Source organism: Canis aureus, chromosome 12 (genome assembly GCF_053574225.1).
Source record: "Canis aureus isolate CA01 chromosome 12, VMU_Caureus_v.1.0, whole genome shotgun sequence".
Lineage (NCBI taxonomy): Eukaryota > Metazoa > Chordata > Mammalia > Carnivora > Canidae > Canis > Canis aureus.
In genome coordinates this window covers 29,215,896-29,238,391 of record NC_135622.1, presented here as the reverse complement: position 1 = coordinate 29,238,391, position 22,496 = coordinate 29,215,896, and the positions used below count along the sequence as shown (strand labels likewise).

Genomic DNA, 22,496 nt, shown 5'->3' with positions numbered 1-22,496 from the left:
GGGACCGCGGGCGGGGAGCGCCCGAGCCCCGGCCGAGCCGCGCTCCGAGTTACAAACTCTATTGTGACGCACTTACTACGACTGCCGGCCCTTGCCAAACCTTCCCCAGACTTGCTGCCCTCAGCACTTTCGGCAGAACAATGGGGCCGGAGTGGGGAACGCGGCCAGCCGCCTGCAATCGCTGCATCTGCGCCCGCTCCTGTGCTCCAGCGCGGTATCTGATCCCGGGAAATCGGAGCCTGCTGGGAGTTTCCGACTTATTCAAGTCGGCCCTGAGCAAAGAGTGCATGTGAATACACTTAACACAAGCGGCTTCTGAAACGTGTGTGTGTGTGTGTGTATGAGTGTGTGAGTGTGAGACAGCACCAGTTTCACATTGACCTTGTAATTGTGTTTTGTTTGGTGGCAGGAAGTTTAGTCCCACCCCCTCCCCTCCCCCCGCAAAGATAGAGGTACCTTTGTTATTTTAGGTGTGTTTTTATTCTTATTTGGAAGATCCTCAGAGAAGTGTATGAACCAACAACTTAAAGTATTTGCTGTTCTAAAAGCTTTGGAGGAATCCGCAAAAGTTAGCTAAATTTACTTGTTGTAATTATTATTTTGCTTAAGATAATCTTAGTTTTTGTTTTATTTGCAGAAAAAAAGACCAAATGGCAAAGCAACCTTCAGATGTAAGTTCTGAGTGTGACAGAGAAGGTGGACAATTGCAGCCTGCTGAGAGGCCTCCTCAGCTCAGGCCTGGGGCCCCTACCTCTCTACAGACAGAACAGCAAGGTAATCCTGAAGGCGAAGGGGACCGCTGCCCCCAAGGCAGCCCTCAGGGCCCGCTGGCCCCACCAGCCAGCCCCGGCCCTTTTGCTACCAGATCCCCGCTTTTCATCTTTGTGAGAAGATCCTCCCTGCTGTCTCGATCCTCCAGTGGGTATTTCTCTTTTGACACAGACAGGAGCCCGGCACCCATGAGTTGTGACAAATCAACACAAACCCCAAGTCCTCCTTGCCAGGCCTTCAACCATTATCTCAGTGCAATGGGTAAGCAATACCTGGGTAAGAGTAGTTAATGTGTGGTTGCTTGAATATCTGTCTAAAGGCTGTGTGTGGCATTTAAATTAAACTCTCTTTTAGAATCCTTTTATTGATTTAGTCCATATTTTGATGGGGATGTCAAATAAGACCTCAAAACCAACATTTTTTTTTTTATACATGTTACCAAGTTTTGTGGCAGTGATAAAACGTACCTAGTATCACCTATTGATCCTGGCCGCCTGCCTTCATTAAAGTGTGTGTGTGTTGTTCTAACCACTAAGACTTAACTATTAATGACCTTGTGCTTGAAGGGGACTCGGTCAAATATAGCAAATAGCTTAACGACATAACCAAACATGAAGAAAGATGAGACAAGTTCCCCATTTTCAAAAATGACACTTAAAAAGTGATCTAATTCATCAAGGCAGTACCAATATAGCATCACAAAAATGGTTTGTTTTCCACTCGATTTCTCTTTGAGCTGATTTTTTGTTTGCTCAGAGGTTTTGGATATAGTACTAAGAAGATGAGATTGTGGGATTTTATTTCAGAGGTTAAAGACTGCTCTAGGGTCTGAACCAAAAAAACCTGACAGTACGATCAGTGAGGAAACTGAACTGGTAAGGACTGTGGCAGATTGGAGATCGTAACTGCCCCCGACTGTGGGCGTGTGGTCTCAGAATGGTAGGTTTTCCTATATTGTATAGTGCAAAATAGCCCAGGAGTGCAGATTGACAATTGACAATTTAGAGCAAGCCAAATAAAAACATCTGTTTGCTAGATTTGACCCTTGAGCCCCCAGCATGTGACTTTGAGCATGTTCAGTTCTGGCAGCAGTAAGTATATATTGATAAGTAAGGCAGTAAGTATATATTGATTCAAATAACTCTTTCCCACTAATAGAAAATGTCTTGGTCAGGATTCACCAGAATCTTGCTTACCATTTGGACAGATAAGTCCTTCCTTCCTGCACCAATGAGATAGAAGTTGGCAGTATTATTCCTTAAGGATCCAGTATAGATTTTCTTACAACGTAGATCACACTTTGGCCAAAGCCTAACTAAAACCAAGTCCTGGAAGACAATGACAAATCTTGAATTTGCAGATACTATTGGGCTCTGTGTCTCGGCCTTCAGAGAGCTGCAGGTCTGTCCCTGTGTTATAGTTAGAACCTCAGAGAATTGGTTGCTTATCTGGTTGGGGATACCTGGGAAGTAGCAAAGAGAGATGGTAAAGACACCAGTAGCTGCATGTTGGCTAGATATCTTCTGCTAAAAGTTGAGATAGACTTTGTTAAGATCCCTCCTTAGGGAAAGGAGCTTGAAGTTTATTGCTACTATTGCTTTGATAATTACGACCGTCCTGAATTCATTTGAACCTTCCTAGTTGGTACTTGTAAATGTTTGCCCATGAAAGTTCTCCCGAGTATATGAATCCACAGCATTCTTGCTCACTCTGAGTGAACGGGGCTTTATGGTATGTGTTTTTGAAAACCTGTGTATTTTAAGGATCCTTTGGAAGCCTTGTAATTTTTCCTGCAGACCTATAAATCTGCCTCTACAGGTGGTGGCTTAATGCACAAAAATAGTTTCTCTTAATCAGGAAGAGTGGGTGAGATAGTGTGTTTTTTGTTTTGTTTTGTTTTTTTAAGTATGTACAGTGACATACTATTTTCAGCGAGCTTATTATAAGGTAGGCACCGTTACTCAAGATGACAGATGTAATTCTTCAGAGATCACGATCTAAGTTATTAAGTAAAGTTATGTTTATACCTGTGAAGTCGAGTCATGGGTCCCAAGGTGTAATTTTATAGTAGTAACTACATTCTAGTAGATTGGCATGATAACTGAGACTTGAATGGAGAGGATTAAATGATAAGATATAAGGAGTTTGGGTTAGTGCACCAAGGTAAGTTTTCAGAATTAGGTTCTGGGGAGATTTGTTTGTTGGGGTGGGGGACAAATGGGGAACTGGAGAGGACTTAGTCAGATGTGAGTTTTATCAAACTGAAGCATAAAATTGACCCTCTCTGTAGTTTCTAACTTCTTTCCTGCTCATTCTTCTAACAGTTCCATGCCTAAAGACCCCTGAAATATGCCGAGTTGATACATTTGGGTTCTTTTCTCTAGTTTCTAATTATGTTTAGAGTGTTTTTTACTGAACCATATCCATGAAGATCTTCAGTGAAGCTTTTGGTAATTTATTGCAAAATACATTTTTCATGGAGAAGTCTTTATGATTGGTTTTAGCTGGGACACCACAAATGTGAGATTATAAAGAGGAACTCCTTCACTCATAAGAGTTTCTGCTCAGCAAGTTGGGGTAGATAGCAGTAGATCTTGCAGTTCTGACCTTGTATCTTTGTTCTAATGAGAAAGTGAATTCTTGTCTAGGATGTACATCAAGTAGATGTTAATACTAGAAGTGTCTTCATATTTTCCTCCATGTCCCCTATTTTTGGGGTACATTCAAACAATAGTATATTTTTCCATGAAAAGGAAAGCTTCCCCACCCCCCAACTTGTACCAACCAAATCTTGGTCTCTGTATACCCTGGGTGGATTGATTAATTTGACAAATGCTCTCTTTCTTAGTGATTAACTGATTACTTTAGTTAAAATCATTGACAGGTATTAGGTTTCTGAGTGCTTTCTCTGGTGTGTGTGTGTGCTTATGCCATAATGTGTTTTTAATACAAATTGTGTGCTAAATTCTGCACAAATTCATACTTTGGAGGTGTAGGTGTTGCAGTTGGAAGTAAGAATTGAGAAAGGTCAGAATGTGCTAGTGAACATTATGAACAGAGTGAGAGCTAGTTCATTAACTTCATGCATCAAATGACTTAAACATTGGTTCCCTCGAACATCAGAGTTTATAGGTAGGAGTTGTGTTGTCCTTTATTTTCCTCCGCATCTTGTGCATACTCCTCTTGCAGCTGATAATTGTCTGACCCACCTTTTAGATTGTGAGCCCTCTGAAGAGAGGCACAACATCCTGGAAATCCTAATGAGGGCATGACAAAGGAAATGCTCAGGAGATGTTCAGAGTTTTGAGTCTTGCTCATCAGTCTTTCATAAGAGCCAACTGAGGACAAATAAGATTTCAGAAAAAGTCTGGTAGCAAGAAAAAGACCCTGAGCAACCCCCCCCCCCAAAAAAAAAATATATTTTTAACTATTTGTATCTAACTGTAAGATTTGTTTTGTGGGGGTGACATATGAGGTTTGGCTCAGCCCAGGCCCAGTAGGGAAGCTACAGGTGAGTACTGAGCACTTGCAAAGCAACTAGTGCAATTTGAGATGTGCTTGTTAGTGTCAATCCACGCTAGAGTGTGAAGACTTAGTATGTAAAGAAGAAAGTAAAATATCACACTCATCTTCGTATTAATGATATATGGAGATATTTTGAATATATTGGGTTGAATAAAAACTTTTTTATTGTAGTTAAAAAAAACCTGCATAAACCTCATAAAACTTAACCATCGTAACCACTTCTAAGTGTACATTTCAGTAATGTTAATAAGTATATTCACATAGTTTGCATCCCACTCCCAAAACTTTCTCCTCTTATAGAACTAAAGCACTATACCCATTAAACATCCACTCTGCAATTCCCCTCCTCCCAGCTCCTAGCACATTGTATCTGTGTCTATGATTTCGACTGTTCTAGATAGCTTGTGTAAGTATCTATCTTACGTGACTGGTTTATTTCACTTAGCATTGTGTCCTCAAGGTTCATCCTTATTCATCATCATTAGCCTTCTCTTCCTTTTTAGAGCTGAATAATAATCCATTGTATTTATGTAACACACTTTTTAAATTCATTCATCCATCAGTGGACATTTGGGTTGTTTCCATCTCTTGGCTATATTCTGAGTAATGTCACCCTAAATATGAGTGCGCAGACATCTCACAGATGATGCTTTCAGTTCTTTCAGAAGTATGCAAACATCTCTTCAGAATCACACTTTCAGTTCTTTTGGATATCTATCCAAAAGAACTATCCAGTATTTTTAATTTTTTGAGGAACCTTCATACTGTTTTCCATAGTGGCTGCACAATTTTATATTCCCACCAGCCGTGTACAGGGGTTCATTTCTCTATATCCTCACCAACATTTTCCTTTTTTTTTTTTTAATAATCTGTGTGAAGTGCTTGTTGTAGTTTTGATTTTAGTTTCCTGGATGAGTGATAGTGAGCATCTTTTTATATGCTTGTTGTCTATTAAATAAAATATTTTTATATTCATTTTACCTGTTTCTTTTTACTTTTTAAAAGTGTTTCTTCTAGAAAAGTAGCAAATTAGATCCATGGCTGGCATTCTGTTTATCTGGATAGGTTGCTTTGCAGATGGAGGAGCTAAAATGTTCAGGGGCACTTTAGCCAGCCAGACCTTACTCTTCCCACTCATCGTTTCCATGTAATTTACTCCTTTGGTTGCTTTTGTTGACTTTATAGTGAAAGTACTTAGCCTGATCTTGTAAGCATCTTAAATAAGCTTTGTTGATAGCTGTGTTCTTCTGGCAAGTATAAATACCAGTTTGGGTTTACTTTTTCAAAACTCCAGCTTTTTTGAAAAAGTTGAAGGTGGGGTGGTTTAGTTCTTCAGGCATCTCAAGGCTGCCTAGAGCTTCTGATGATAGTCTTCTTTGCTGAAGACCCACTTCTGGCTTCTAGACTCAGGGTCACTAATCTGGAAACTAAGAGAAGCAAACCTGCTTTACAGGTCCTGAGTGGGGATAGAAAGTGAGAAAAATGAAAGTTTTTTTTTTTTTTCTAACTCATTCCAAACAAAATTTAATAATTGATAATACAGATACCATATATGCCCTTTGCCTAGTTTCCCCCAATGGCAACATATTATATAATAGTACAGTTCACAACCTGGAAGTGACATTGATAGAAGCTAGCTACCTTATTCACGTTTCACCAGTTCCCCGTGCACTCCATTTTGTGCGTGCATGTGAGTGTGATTTACTCCTATGCAATTAATCAGATGTGGAGATTTGTGTGATCACCATTAACAGTCAAGATACAGAACAGTTCCATTACAAGGAGCCCTTTTTGTACCTCCCTTCTGTTTCCACCCCCCAACAACCCACTGATCTGTAGTACATATCTACACTTCTGTCATATGTGACCTTTTGAGATGGGCTTTTTCACTCAGCATAATTCCACAGAGATCCACCCACAATGTTGCACGTATCAGTAATTTCTTGGTTTTTATTGCTGAGTAGCATTCCCCAGCGTGAAGCGTTGATTGACCCGTGGAAAGACATTCGGGTTGTTTACAAGTTCTGGCACCCCAGGCACTTACTGGAGGGCTAGCCAGCCCACGCTGCAGGTTGTACGTTATCCCCTGATACGTCTTCTGGGAGCTGCCATTTGAATGAGGGCACAGGCTTCCTGGTAAAGCCACCTCACCAGGTGACTGGCCAGGACACCACACCTCGACAACAAACTGCTGCTGTAAATATTCCCGGACAGGTTTTTGCATTTATGTGAATTTTCATTCCCAGAAGTACAGTTGTTGGATCATGTGGTAGTTTAGTTTTTTAAGAAACTGTTGTTTGCCACAATGGTTATGTTCCCATCAGCAACGTAGGAGGGGTCCAGTTTTTCTAAATCTTAGCCAGCATTTGGTGTCATCACTATTTTTTTTTAGCCATTTTGACACATGCCTTATTGTAGCTTTAATCTACATGCCCCTCATGGCTAATGGTGTTGAATATATTTTCATGTGCTCATTTTGCATATGTATACGCTCCTCCAGGAAGTGACTGCTTCTGTGTTTTGCTCATTTTTTCAATTGATTTGGTTTTTTACTCTTTCACTCTTTTTGAGAGCTTTTTTGCATTCTAGACTCAAGTCAGATATGTGATTTGCAAACATTTTCTCCCATTTTGTAGCTTCTCTTTTCATACTTTCTGTAGAGCAAAGTTTTAAATTTTGGTAAATTTCAGATACCAGTTTCAAGTTTTGGTGTCAGTTAAGTACTCTTTGCCAAGCCTAAGCCCCAAGATTTTTGCCTCGTTTGTTTTTGCCCAGAGTTTTATAGTTTCACATTTTACATTTGGATTTGTGATTCATCATGTTGAGTTAATTTGTTTATAAGGTATGACGTATAGATCAAAGTCTGTCCTTTCAACTGTAGATCCCCAGTTGCTCTTGCACCATTTATGGAAATTGTCATCCTTTTTCCACTTACATTAGCTCTTGAACAACATGTGGCGAGGGGCACCATGCACGGAAAATCCATGCATAACTTGTGACTGCCCCAAAACTTAACTACTGGTAGACTACTAATAGCCTGCTGTTGACCAGAAGCCTTCCCAGTAAGACAACTGTTGACAGACACACATTTTGTATGTTATGTGTATTGTACACTGAATTCATACAATAAGCTGGAGGAGAGAAAAGGTTATTGAAAAAATCCACCTATGAAAAAATTCAGTGAACCTGTTGTGCAAGGGTCAACTATAATTGCTTTTGCACCTTTGTTCAAAATCAGCATGTTTTTGTGGATCTATTTCTGGATTCTCTTCGGTGTTCTCTTGAACTATATGTCTGTCCCTCTGCCAGGACCACGCTGCCTTCATTACTCTGGTTACATATTGGACCATAATAATGGATGGACACAGTGATTCCTCAGACTTTATTCTTTTTCTTCAAAATTGTTTTAACCTGGGTCCTATGCCTTTTCATCTCTCTTTTAAAGTGGGCTTGTCTGTGTCTTCCACAACCCTGCTGGGGTTTCCATAGGAATTGTATTAAACTTACAGATCAGTTTGGGTCAAGAACTTGTACCTTGATTGTGTTGTCTTGCATTCCATAAACAGGTATGTCTTCAAATATTTAGTTTTGTAGGTGTTTTATAATTTTCAGTGTACAGATCTTGTAGATGTTTTGTTGGACTTCATTCACTTGGGAACAATTAGTAATGGTATTATTTTTAAATTTATTTTCAACTCATTTATTTTTAATATGTAGAAATACAGTTCATGTTTGTTTGTTCTTATATTCTGGAGCCTTGCTGAACTCAGTAGTGAGAAAATTTTTTGTAAATTTCTTGGGAGTCCAATGAAGACATGTTATCTGTAAATAGGAAGTTTTATTTCTTCCTTTCTAATAATCTGTGCATTTTCTTTCTTTTTCTTGCCCTATTACACTGATTAGAACTTCTAGTTTTGGGTGAATGAGAGGTGAGAACAGACAGCCTTCCTTGCCTCATTCCTCTAGGGGGAATGCTTTCAGTCTTTAATCATTGAGTCTGACATTAGCTGTAGGTGTTTTGTAGATGCTCTTTTAAAAAAAATGAAATTTCTCTATTCCTAGATTGCTGATAGTATTTATCATGAATGAAATAGTTATAAAATGTTTACTCTGCATCAACTAATGTGAATGTAGGAGTTTGCTTATTTTAGAATCTGTTGATAATGGTGAGCTACACTGATTTAATCTATCTTGCAAGCATGGGAATAGCCCTACTTGGTCAGGGTGTAGTTCTCTTCATACATTGTTGGATTGAATTTGCTAATATTTTCTTGAGGGTCTTTGTGCCTAAGTTCATGAGAGTTATTTATCTGTTGTTTTCTTTTTAAACTGTTCTGGTTTTGATCAGGGCCTTAACAGAGGTTGGGAAATGTTCCCTTCTCCTCCCTTTTCCAGAAGAGATTGTGTAAAGTTGGTATTCTTTAAATGTTTGGAAAAAAAATTATTTAAAATGTTTGGTGGAACTCTCTAATGAGACCACGTAGACCTGAAGGTTTCTTTCTTGGGGAGCGGGGGAGGAGTTTAAGTTACAAATTCAGTTTTTTAGTGTTTGTAGGACTATTCAGGTTGTCTGTTTCATCTTGGTTGAATTTTAGTAGTTTATGATTTTCAACTACAAGGAATTGATCCATTGGTTCTAAGTTGTTGAATATTGAGTGCATAAAGTATTTATGTTGTTCTTTATTATCTTAAGTGTGTGCAGGATCTGTTGTGATAGTCCATTTCATTCTAGATATTGGTGGTTTATGTTTTCCTATTTTTTTTTATCCTTTCAGGAGGTTTATCAGCTTTATTTTTTAAAATCAGCTTTTTTGTTTCATTTTCTCTATTTTCCTATTTACAGTTTTTTTGTTTAGTATTTCTTTCCTTTGGTTTGCTTTATGTTTATTTTGTCTTTTCTAGTTTCTTGGGGTGGGAACTTGGAGGAATGTTTTGAGACCTTTCCTCTCTTCTATTGAAGCATCTAGTGCCATAATCTCACCACTGCTTTAACTGCATCCCATATGTCTAGGGAGACTGTTTTCATTTTCATTGACATTCATGTGTTTTTATTTCCTTTGAGATTGCTTCTCTGACCCAAAAACATTTAGAAGTGTGTTGTTTCATTTCTAAGTGCATGGCAATTATCTGGTCTTTCTGTTACCATTTTCTTGTTTGATTTCATCATGGTCAGAGAATAACTGTGTTATTTTTTCAATTATATTAAATTTGGTAAATGATCCACAAGAGCTTGAAGAATATCTATATTCTGCTGTTGTTGGATGGAGTGTTCATAATATATTTGCCAATTAGATCTTATTAATTGTGTTGTCCAGGGACACCTGGGTGGCTCAGTTGGTTAAGCATCTACCTTTGGCTCAGGTCATGGTCCGCTGGGTCCTAGGATCAAGTCCCACGTCAGGCTCCCTGCTCAGTGGAGAGCCTGCTTCTCCTTCTCCCTCAGCCTCTCCCCTCACTCATGCTCTCTCTCCCTCTTTCTGTCTCTCTTGCTAGCTCTATCTCAAATAAAGAAAATCTTATTTTTAAAAAATTGTGTTGTCCAGCTCTCCTATATCTTTGCTGATTTTCTCTGTGGTAGTTCTGTCAGTTGCTTAGACAGATGCTGTTGAAGTCTCCAACCAGAAGGATAGTTTGTCTTTCTCCTTTCAGATCTATCAGATTTTGCTTCATGTATTTCTGAGGCACAGTTGTTTGGTGTTCACACATTTTGAATTTTTAATGTCTTCCTGTTGGATTGATCCTTTTATCATTGCCAAAAAGTCTACTTTATGTGATACCAACCAATATAGCCACTTCTGCTTTTCGTAAAAAATACTAATAATGGTACATCTTTATATGGTGTATTTTTTTCCATTTATTTACTTTCAAGCTACATATATTTGAAGTAAGTTTTTTTGTATAGAACATATCTTCAAATAATACTGCTTTTACCCACTCATCAAATTTTTTAAATGGTGTATTTAGATCATTTACATTAAAGGTAATTGTCTTAAATCTGCCATTTTACTGTGTTTCTGTTTCCGTGTTTCTTTGTTTAAGAAGAATTTCCTGGACCACCTGGGTGGATCAGCAGCTGAGCGTCTACCTTTGTTTTTTGTTTTGTTTTGTTTTGTTTTGTTTTGTTTTTTTATTGTTTTGTTTTTTAAATTTTATTTTATTTTATTTTTAAACAAATTTATTTTTTTATTTTTATTTATTTATGATAGGCACACAGTGAGAGAGAGAGGCAGAGACATAGGCAGAGGGAGAAGCAGGCTCCACGCACCAGGAGCCCGACGTGGGATTCGATCCCGGGTCTCCAGGATCGCGCCCTGGGCCAAAGGCAGGCGCCAAACCACTGCGCCACCCAGGGATCCCTGAGCATCTACCTTTGGCTCAGGTCATGATTCTGGGGTTCAGGGATTGGGTCCTGCATTGGGCTCCCTCCGAGGAGCCTGCTTCTCCTTTTGCCCTATGTCTCTGGTCTCTGCCTCTCTGTGTGTCTCTCATGAATAAGTAAATAAAAAAAATTTTTTTTTTAATTTCCTTAGTGGTTGTCTTAAGTATTACAGTATACAAATGTAGCTTGTTATGATCTATTGACATCGATGATATCAACATTTTTTGTTTGGTTTGGCTGCAGTGTAAACAACCTTACATCCCTTCAGGCCTCTTCACCTGCCCCACATTTCAGATACAATTGTCTTAAACATTTCATCTATATACAAAGTGATGTCCTATTTTGTGCTTCATCCGTCAAATGTAATTTAAGAAGCTCATGAGAAATAGGCTGATCTAGTATATTTCCTCCTCTCTTCTCTACATTTCAATAGTCTTTCCTTTCTGAGGTTCTCAGTCTTCTGTTACTATTTCCTTTGTGTTCAGAAGACTTCCTTCAGTCATTTCTAAATGATAGGCCTGCTAGCAACAAGCCTTGGTTTGGTTCCTGTGTTTGAGAATCTTTGTTTTTTCCCTTAATTCCAAAAGGATATTTTCAGTGGATCTAGAATTCACAGCTGGTTAGCTGTTTGTTTGCTTGTTTGTTTTGTATTTTCCTGAACTTAAAAGACATCTGGCTTTCACCGTTTCAGATGAGAAGTCTATCTTTCAAATGTTGTTCTTCTGTAAGTATTGTGTTATTTCTGCCTGGTGCCTTCCAACGTTTTTTCTTTGGTTTTTAGTTTCCAGAAGGGTAATTATGATATGTTTTGAATTTCTTTGGGTTTCTCCTTCTTGAGATTCACTCCACTTCTTAAATCTGTGGTTTTATGTTTTGTGCCAGATTCAGGAAGTTTTCAGCCATTATGTCTTTGAGTATTTTTTCCTTTCTTTTGGGACTCTGATGACAAGAATGTCTTTTCGTTGTGGTCCTTGAGACTGTTTAGTTTTCATTCTGTATGGTCTGCTTGAACTGAATAAATTCTGTGGATCTCACATCATGTGCATGGGTTCTGTCCTCTGTCATCCCCAATCTATTACTGAGTCCAGCCAGTGAGGTTCTTTTCCCCTCTTTGTTTAGTTGCATTTTTCTGTTCTAAAATTTTTGCTTTCTTCTTCCAGGTGAGGTAGAAATTCAGATCCCTCCTCAGCCTTGCTAATACTTTCCAGCAAAAATGCAGCACCAAATTACATGGCTTTGTTGAATTCTCTTGGGGGATGTATGCTTGGCTCCCCCATAGCCCCTGCTGACACCTGGAAGGGGGAAGTGGTGGAGGGCTGACTCACAGCCTTGCTTCTGTAGGGTGGAGGCTAAAGCTCAGCTCCTCTTGGCTTCTTGTTTACACTGGACTAAGGGTGAGGGATAGACTACCAGCCCTGCCTCCCACCACCCTGTTCCTCTCATGATACTGGATGGTTGTTCCCAGGCATTATCCTTGATGCCAGGTGGGAGTGGGGGCTTGGTGACCCACTGGGTCCCACAGGCACCCGAAGCTAGATAGGAAAAAACCTATGGGCCACTAGCCCTGTTTCCTACCACCTCGTTCAGTCTTGTTGCTGCCAGGTGGGAATACAGGCTCAGCTCCTCACTGGGCCTTCCCCCAACCAGGGGTGGGGGAAGTGGTGTGCTGACTTGCTCTGACTTGTTCTGTCTCATTGCTCATTGATGCTCGGTGGGGGTGGAGGCCCAGCTTCTTGTTGGTGCTTGGGGGGTGGGGGGCAGTGGCAGCTAACCTCCCTTTGTACCACCTCCCTGCTGCTTGTTAGGGATTGGAGGGTCAGTTTGCTGCCGGGCCCCACCAAAGCTACCTTTGAAGGGGAGTCTGCATCATCTGCTACCCCTGGGCAGAAGATGAGAGAGAGCTCCCCACATGATTTGTCCAGCACTGTTCTGGCAGGGCAGCAGGATTGGCCCTGCCTGCGTCTGCCAAGGAGAAAGACTGGCAGATCTGTTCTCCCTTAGCCTGGTTACACAGCCTGCTGGTAGAACCACAACACCGAAACCGCCCCCCGAGCTGGGGATGGGTGAAAATCAACTCCTTGCCTGGCCACACTGAAACTATAGCTGGGGTCTATAGAATAGGTACGGCCAAAACGGTTTTCCATTGTGAGGCCACCCTTTCCCCACGGCTTTACTGGGAAGAATAGGCTCTCCTGGGAGCTCTTTCTCTCCGTACGTTGGAGACCCACCGTTGGAGAATTCTGTGGGACCCTGCCCAGGATGTATGGAAAGTAATGAGGAAACCAGGGACCTCTCGGCCACATCATTCCTCAAGTCCAAGGGACCCCAAACAGCCCACCTCTTCTTTCCCCTTTCAACAGCATCTTGTTTGTTGTGCTCTCTCTAGGATTTTTAGTAACACAGGGTGGGGCCTGGGGGGATTTGGTTGACCCCACCTTGGTGGGATTGGAAGTCTGTATCTTGTAACTAAATATTTATAATGAGTGTTGATTGGCTCTGATGGCAGAGTACTACTTGGAATTTTAGCCACCACCTCTTTCACTCTCTGATTTTACACTCTGGAATAATAATTGACTTTTAACTTTGGGGGAGAGATTTAGCAGTACTCTTAGCCACTGTTTTCACAATTTTACTGTGATAATTGCAGTGTTTCTTTTCCTAACTGCCTTGTATGTGACCCTGGTGGTGAGCCTGTGGGGTGTCCACCCTGCTTTGCTCACATGTCCTGCCTGGAAACCATAGGGGTGATTCCAGTCAGATTCCACGGGCTGTAGGGGAACTTCTTATTGGAGAAAGTAAGCCCTGTGGTCCTACATGATTGGACTAAGAAAGAAAAAGAGTATCCCATCATGCATTGATTTGTGGTTTAGATTTGAAGATGTGCATAGAACTGAATGCTAGGTGATCTGAGACCTTGCCTCCTGATCTTTTATACCAGGGAACTGGAGCATTTGCTCAGTGCTCGGATGCCCTCATGCCCCTGGTCTGTGGTCACCCTGCCTCTGTTTGGGGGGTTGCTCCCCATGGACCACCACCTCCCACACCAGAATTCACTCGTCTTCATTCCTCCTTTGTGGGAGCAGCCTCAGTCTCTCAGCATATTTCTTATGTGACACAACATTCAGCCTCTTTTTCATCTGGTCAGTGTCCTCTGATGGTTCTGCTTGGTCTGCAGCTGGGACCTGTGCTGAGGCATGTGACCCAAGTCGGCTTTCCTTCTCTGTGGAGGTCTTGTTGACACAAACCAAATGCCTGTCCTGTAAGACCTTGTGGGCTTGGTCCTGTGCTGTGCTCTGGGTCTAAGCACCATGCCACCCACCCATCCTCAGACCCTGCTCTGAGGCACAACGAACTGTCTGCCGTTCCTTTATTCTGCTGGAAATGCTAGGAGAAACATGTGCACCGGACGGTTGATCAAGGCATTATTTATCCCAGCCAAAAAAAATTATGGACTGTCCTAACCGTACAGGGAAAATCTCAATTATTACACATCCTTTTGACAGACTGTGGTGCTGTCTTCTTAATGACTTTAAGAAAAATGATGGCATGGAAAATGCTGCTGGCGTAAAGTTCCGTTACAAAAGGTTACAAAATTATTGATGACATCTATGTCTAAGTCTGTTTTTGCTGAGATAGCAAACATACCACAGATTGGGTGGCTTAACCAAGAAACCTTCATCTCATACTTCTGGAAGCTGGAAGTCTGAGATTAGGATGCTAAGCATATCCCAGTTCTGGGGAAGGCCCTCTTGTATCCTCACGTGATAGAAACCTCTTACAAAGGCACTGATTGCATTCATGAGGGCTCCATGCTGGTGATCTGACCACCTCCTAAAGGTCCCATCTCCTAATACCATCACACTGGGGGTTAGGTTCAGCATATGAGTTAATGGGAGGCAAAAACATGGGTATCCAAGAAGTTTGTAAGTGTAAATGGAAAATAGCTCAAAACATTAAAAGCAAGTATTTTTGTTTTCAAGTTTCAAGTGGTCTTATTTGTGTGCCTTTTTGCGTTTCCAAAATCATCACTAGCATTTATAAGAGAATAAATATAGTATATAACACATGTCAGTTTTTCTTTTAATTTGAATCTTCATATTTTTGGCATGCCCAGGAGCTTGTCACTGTGACATGTACATCTTATTTGTGTGATTCAGTAGTAAGTGTCATGCCCTGTGGCATTGGTAAGTAAAAATCTGGAAAGCCAAGCTCATGGCCCGTCACCAGAAGTATTTGTAGATGGACATTAGCCCCTTAATAAAAACCTGGGGTTCACTTTTTATTTAACAGAGTGAGTGATTTGTGAAACATCTTTGTCCAATGAGGTTAACAGGTTGTTTTGGCATTGGCGGACTGCTGCTGCTGTGTGTCCTGCAGGGCTGGGCATAGGTCTGGGGCAGGATCTAAGTGGAATGCCAGCTCCCTCAGACCCACTGAGTGACCTGGGCAGACCTGTTAATTTTAGTTTGTTTTCTCATCCATCAAATGAAGACCAAAGTGCTTACCTTAGAGGGTTGTGGGAGCTTCCACATAAACCAATAGAAAGCATCTGATGGGAACCCCATCGCTAATTTATAAATTTTTCTTCTTCCTCCATACCCTGTTGTAGCCATGACATGTCCAGAAGTGTGACAGTAATGAAGGTTCTCCTACTTTCTCTGGAAAGAAGCTGTTTCAGGAATATAGGAAACTCACAGGGAAGTAAATTAATTTGGAAATGCCACTATAATTCTAAGTCCCCCAGGTCCCAGAACAAACCAGCAAAAAAGATCTTTTTCTAGAAACTGGCCTGCTGGGGATGGGGAGGGAAAGTCTGAATCACCCCTAACCTGCCTATGACCCCACACATCACCCTGAAAAGAAGCTTGGCTTCATTGGCAAACCTTTGGACCATAGAGAGACATCTGGAAACCATACTGTGTCTAAGGTGAGCCTGTGTTGGGGACACCTGTGGGCGATGGCCCATTGCACTTGGCAGAAACTTGACTATAGTTTAGTGTATGTATTTGGAGAAAGAATGGTCTTGAGACATAAGACACAGGCTAAACTACTTTTTCCTGCAGCCAGATGTTAAGCAACCTTTTTTGAAATGAGATATTTTGCTTTTTTGGTTTAACATTAGAAATATTCATTGAGTACAATGAAAAATTTTTTTAAAACAGTTTTTTTTCTTTTTCCTTTGACAGAATTTATGCTTATTTAGCCATCTGTTAAATTTCAAGTTTTATTTCTGAATGAATGAATCATGAATGCTTCTTGGGAACTTTTTCTTCACATTGCTATGAGGTGACCAATGCCAACAGTTAGAACAGCGTTTTCCTGGTGGTGGATGAGTGTAAACTCCGTTCGTATGAGCCCATGCTTTGATGGTTTTGAGTATTTATTAGAATACTACTAGAATACTAGTTGGTATCCCCAGAGTCCTGTATATCCCCTTCTAGTCTAGAATACTAGAATACTACTAGAGTACTAGAATACTACTAGAATGTTAGTTGGGGGGATCCCCAGAGTCCTCTGGGAAACCCAAATTCAACTTTGTATTTCCTCTGTTGTCTGCCCTGGAGCAGATCCCTGGGGTTTATGAGTAGAGTTATCACTCAGCCAGACAATGGTGGAGAGAAGCAGTCCCTGAATCTGGTCTTCTGCAGCCCACAGGCCTGAGTGAGGCTGGGAGCTGTGCTCCAGTTACAGCCTGAGCGTGTCTCTCCTTCTCTCCAGCATCTACACTCGAAGAGGACACAGGCCAGTTGACTGCATAGATTGAGTCTGCAGCCCTGAGAGCTGAGACCTTATGTCCTCTTCAGAAGTAGAACTCTGGGGTGTTGGAGGTGCGAACACAGGCCTTTGGTACTGATGAGTTGCTTTAATTTGGGCTTTGCTGACCTTCTTTAGGAATGAAAATGTTTGTTTTTAAGATTTTATATATTTATTCATGAAAGACAGAGAGAGAGAAACCGAGATACAGGCAGAAGGAGAAGCAGGCTCCCTGCTCAGTGAGGATCTGCTTCTCCCTCTTCCTCTGCTCATGTTCTCTCTCTCTCTAAAATAAATATATAAAATCTTTTTAAAAAAGTAAAATTTTTTAAAAACATAGAATCAATCACTTCAGTCTGCAAAGGATATGTGTTCAAATTGAAACAGGTTCAACATGATGATTCTCTACTATATGAGTTGCTCTGGGCACTTCCCCCTTCCCAGATATGTCACATTCCTGGACCAGAGCATTTTTCCTAATCCATTTACTGGAATATTTTGATATAACCAAGTAATAGATTTAATGAGTAATTTGAGACTTTGTAAAAGAAGCTGCCTTCAGCAGAAAGGACCTACTTTTTTTCTTTCAAATGTGTGTCTGTGAACAGTATATTAGGTGAGTTGAGCTCGTCAACCTTAGTTTATTGGGGGTTACTTTTCTATGAAATAAGTGTGTTAGCAGACAGACTAATAGATTTCTTGTGGGGTTTTCTGTTTGTTTTTTCATCTCTTGAGGAATTTCTCTTTTATTTTTTTATTATTTATTTTTTTTTTTTGGAATTTCTCTTTTTTAAAGACTTGTTTAGGGATCCCTGGGTGGCTCAGCGGTTTGGTGCCTGCCTTTGGCCCAGGGCATGATCCTGGAGTCCTGGGATCGAGTCCCACATCGGGCTCCCTTCATGGAGCCTGCTTCTGCCTCTGCCTGTGTCTCTGCTTCTCTCTCTCTTTCTCTGTATCTCTCATGAATAAATAAATAAAAATCTTTTAAAAAAAAAAAAGAAAAAGACTTGTTTATTTGAGAGAGCGTGGGGAGAGAGAGAACCTGAAGCAGACTCCCAATGAGTGGGGACCCTAGATGCCCCTTGATCTCATGACCCTGAAATCATGACCTTAGCAGAAACCAAGAGTCAGACACTCAACTGACTGAGCCACCCAGACCCATGTGCTCCTCCTGAGGAATTTCTTAACACAAAGTAGTCTAGAAAGGATTCTGGATATATGCTACTTAACATATATTTGCATTTAGACCTCAATCTTATTTACACCTGGGCATAACTTCTACCAAACTGGTCAAAAACACATACCAACTTAAGAAAATAGTTTGGTACGTAATGGCAGGAGCCCAAATATTTGTAGATTTAATGACAACTCAAGCAGTATTTATTGTAACTTATGAATATCCAGCTCCCTTTTTTTTTTTTTTAAGATTTTTTAAATTTATTCATGAGACAGAGAGATAGGTAGAGGGAAAAGCAGGCTCCCCATGGGGAACCTGATGTAGGACTCAATCCCAGGAAACCAGGATCATGCCCTGGGCCAAAGGCCCAGGCTCAGTCACTGAGCCACCCAGGTATTCCTTCATCCCTCTGTTTTCACTTGAATTTTCCCTTCATTTGAAGCTTAGAGCTGTTTTCTCTGTAAAGAAAGCCTGGCAGATTGTATACATCAGCTTTGTTTTCTTGGTAGTCCTTTTTACTGAAGTATATCATGAAGAATGGGAGTGGAGAGTTAGGGAGGGTGACCTAGTCCAGCCCTGATCCCTCCATTGACCCATTATAGCTCTTTGGGCTCATACCTCAACCTGGTTAAGCACGAATGTCCTTTCCTGATGTAGAAAGGTGTGATAACAATTCAGTAATGGTAAGACTCAGTAGTGGTAAGACGGGAGGGGTGGGGCTGGAGGGGAGGGGTGGGGCGTGTGCTAAATTAGAACAACCCCAGTTGAATCTGTATTGCACAGAGTTCCTAAGTCCAGGGGTAGCCAAACCATTTTGCCCAGTTTATGAACACATAGGCATCAGAGTTGGGCCAGAGCAGCCATTCTACCCTGGAGGGTAATGAGTACTGGGGTGGAGGAGGAAGAATGTGTGAACCAAAACAGATAAAAGACCTTCAAAACCACCAGACCTGATGGTCTTTCGGCACAGAATTTCATACGACTTACACTTGGATTTGCATCAGTGGTAACCCTAGTTTCCATGCTTCCTCCATCTGGAAGAGTGTGGCACCTAGGTTATATACCTAACATTTGTGTAGTCTACAGGCAAGACCTGGGATTCTCCTCTATAATTGCTGACTTATGCAAAGGTTATGTAGTATCTTGAACACTAGTACAGGCTGGTCAGTGGATAAAGGAACTTGAGGCTCGACCCATGTTTCTCATTGGCCATGCACCATACCACTCCAGTCTTCCACTGGCTTGAGCCTTCCAGTATCCTTATTTTATATGCAACATTTAATTCTTAGAACATTTCTTTTTATTATTGTGTTTCCTACAAAAAGCTGTGGGCCATGTGTTCACCTCTGTTCCTTAGAGGTGGAACACACACTTTCAGCATAAATGGGCTTGTGCTTAATCAGAATGCACAAGCTTTGTGAGTTTTCTAGGGAGGAGTCACACAGCACTCAGAGTGTGACAGACATAGGTTTTAAGAACAGATTGATAAACCATTAAGTGTCTAAGCACAGCGATTACATCTTTGTGATTACACAAAAGAGTGTCTGGAATTGAGGTGTCAAGTTTGTCTCTCTCTTCATACGATGTGCAGTAAAAAGAGGAAGCTACCTTTCCTGAATTTGTTTTAAGTGAGAAGCTTTCAATGCGTGCCAGACTTCTGGTGTGTTACCCCACTGTCTATGTTACATCTATGTCTATGTTAACAGGTTAGTGCCTCACTTTGTGTATGGCCATTATAAATTCCAGCTGTGGAAATAAAATTGATAGACTTTTGCATGTTTTGATTTAAAAACTGCTTAAGAGGGGCAGCCCAGGTGGCTCAGCGGTTTAGCGCCGCCTTCAGCCCAGGGCCTGATCCTGGAGACCTGGGATCGAGTCCCATGTCGAGCTCCCTGCATGGAGCCTGCTTCTCCCTCTGCTTGTGTCTCTGCCCCTCTCTCTCTCTCTCTCTCTCATGAATAAATAAATAAATAAATAAATACTGCTTAAAGGGTGCCTGGGTGACTCAGTTGGTTAAGCATCTGTCTTTGGCTCAGGTCCTGATCTCAGTGTCCTGGGATCAAGTCCTAAGTCTTGCTCCCTGCCCAGCAGGAAGTCGGCTTCTCCCCCTGCCTCTGCCCCCCCCCCCCATGCTCGCTTTCTTTCTCTGTGTCAAATAAATAAAAATCTTCATAAAAATAAAAGTAAAATTAAAACTATTTTAAGGTGTAGCTTCTTGGGACTCTGTTTTTGCTCCAGGTCTTGGTCTTCACTATCACTGAGATAAAATACAATAATTCTAAAGCCCTGATGTGAATTAGAAGAGATTTTTGTCACCTGTTTCCTGCTGGCAGTGTTAAATTTCATAGAAGCCACGCTTACTCTGTAGTCAGGAATTTTTACTTTTGTGGTTTAAATTTTCATTTCTTCCCCAAGATCAGATTTTTGGTTGGGTATAGCATCCAAGTTACTGAAAGGTAGTAACTTCAAAATTTTTAACACTTAATTCCTAAGGAATGGTTTTAAGCGAATTAATGTACAGAATTATGTATTTACTTTTTAAAAATCCCTAAAAAGCACTTTTCTTCTTTATAGTTGTGATGAAGTAAATTGTGAAATAAACTGTCTAGATAGGAAATTCCTGTGTTGTCAGTAGAAGGTACCTAGGGTCTATGTTTGTGTCTTAAAGCAAGCTCAGAGTTGCTCTTCATTTGACTATACATAGAGTTTTGGGGTTATTTTTAATTGTTTTTCAAAATAAGATTGCCAGTCAAATCCTCTAATCCTCTAAAAGGAATTTACTATAGAAATAGAGCTGCAGCTGTCTCAGAGTCTTGGTGCAGCTAGGGTCAGTGTAGGGAAAGCAAAAAGCAGAAGTAGTATCCTGTGTCCTGCATCCTATCCTGTCAGACCTAATAAAGACCCCTGCTATGCACTATTCAGGGCAGCACATTTCAGGAGCACACTGGGTGGGGGACTAGGATGGTGATGGTGGGTCTTCCCACTGTTCATCGTAAAGGGCACATGGAAGGAACTGGTTCAGGACCAGGTTTGGAGCATGTGGTGGCAGCTTACTTAATGAAAAAGAAGTGAGGGGTGCGTGGGTGGCTCAGTCAGTTAAGCATGTAGTTCTTGATTTCAGCTCAAATCTTGATCTCAGGATCATGAATTTGGGCCTGAGTTGGGCTCCACACTAGGCATGGAGCCTACTTAAAAGAGAAAAAGAAAAAAATAAATAAGAAGGGTAATGACCGAGAGGGATTATAGATTGTCTTTATAGGCCCAGGGAATGGAAGCAAGATTGAGTTGGGGGTTGGCAGGGGGACATTTCAGTTCCCTATGAAAAAGAACTTTGCAGCCTCTAATGCCCTTCGGTGAGGACTGCTCTGCTTTAGGAAAACAGCATGCCACCCATGCCAGGCAGTGGGCCCACAGGCCAGGAGACCCAGCATCATATTTCAGATGGCCCCTGTACCGGGTCTCCCACCTGCCTATGATACTGGACTTCCTGCTATGGCTAAGAGCCAGCAAGTATGCCCTTGGACAGAAACCTAACCACAGGTGTGGGTGTGCTGGGCACGTCACTGGCTTCTCATAAAGATGTAAATCGGTGGGTGGGGCGGGGGAGATGGCTCCAGTGAAATGGGTAAGCAGGTCTTCTGACCTTGAATCGTAAATGGGTGAATTAGGTATTTTAGCACATTGGACTTAACGCCTTAGATTGGAATTTCATTGTGGGAAGAATGATGGTGGAAGGGCATAGATTATGCACGCTGCTTTCCAGACTTCCGACCCAACTTCACAGCCTTGGTTTACTGGCAGTTTCCAAATGGTCAGCCTGGAAATGGATCAAAGCAGCTTGTTTTGACTTTCTTGCTCAAGGCCACATAAAAGCACAGGCAACACGCAACTGAAAAGGAGTAAGTATAAAACCGTGGCTTCCTCTCCTGAACTTTATTATTTGTAGTGCTGTCTCCTAGCAGCTGTGCGTAAAGTGCTGTCTTGAATTCACGCGACTGCCCAGGCTCAACACCGACAAGTATGAGGGGAAAACAGATGGAGGAACTTTCTGAGCACCGATACTACGGTCACTTGTGTTTTATTTCTAATTACTCTCATGATCCTCCAGGGGCTCAGTGGAATTGATAAAAGATTTATCAACAAATAAAACAATGCATAGGAGAAACAGACCCGGGGTTGGGGGAGGGGGGAGTGTGTGCTAGCAGTGAAATTGAGTTCTGGCTTACTTCATTTCCGAAGAACCGCTGGAGTTGCTGAAGGTGATTCTGATAGCATTTTCTGCAGTAGAACTTAGGAGAGCAGCAGATGCTCTGGAAACCCTGGAGCCTGATCACTCAGGTGGGTTTCCTAAGGAACCTTTAGCAGGCCAGCTGGCTATGTCCTTTGTCCTCTTGTTAGCTTGTGGATAACTGACTCGAAGATATTTCTGAAGATACTTAAATAAGGAGACTATTGGCTTGAATTGACATCCTAGAATTTTTATTTCCCCAAATGAATATTGAGCTCATGAGTGGCCACCTGCAGAGGCAGTGCTTCCTCTGAACATTTCTGGAGTATCTCTTTTTGATTTGGCACTAGTTTCAGAGCTGAAGAGAAATGGTCTTTTAGAGGGTCCTTATGGTTTTTGGCTAAATTAGACTCCTTGGGGAATAGACATGGATGACCCTAAGATGTTGAGAGGAAGGGACCCCACAGTTCCTGATAAGTGCTGGGCAAAATGCACACTTGTCCAAGTAAGATCTGTTGTGTTTTTTTTTTTCTCTGTTGTGTGTTTAAAATAAAAATGATTATGATTGTGTCTTCAAAGTCATACATTCCATATCTGTTCAAGGACTGAGAAATCCTTTCTCAGCTCTGAGTGGCATACATATTCAAAGCTTAATTCATGCT

At 41.3% G+C, this 22,496-nt stretch overlaps 1 protein-coding gene across 12 annotated transcripts in view; it reads left to right on the top strand.

Annotated features, from left to right (window-relative positions):
- Positions 1 to 22,496, top strand: part of BCL2L11 (BCL2 like 11) — a 48,439-nt gene that overhangs the window by 2,283 nt on the left and 23,660 nt on the right. For 3 of the 12 annotated variants that reach the window (XM_077843334.1, XM_077843328.1, XM_077843332.1), the window contains exons 2-3: positions 638 to 774; positions 943 to 1,032. In XM_077843334.1, coding sequence (XP_077699460.1) covers positions 638 to 774; positions 943 to 1,032 — 227 coding nt within the window. Of the gene's footprint in view, positions 1 to 11; positions 325 to 637; positions 1,033 to 10,502; positions 10,818 to 15,284; positions 15,603 to 22,496 lie in introns of those variants that run through there. The other 9 variants (XM_077843330.1, XM_077843327.1, XM_077843333.1 and 6 more) reach the window with 8 other exon arrangements.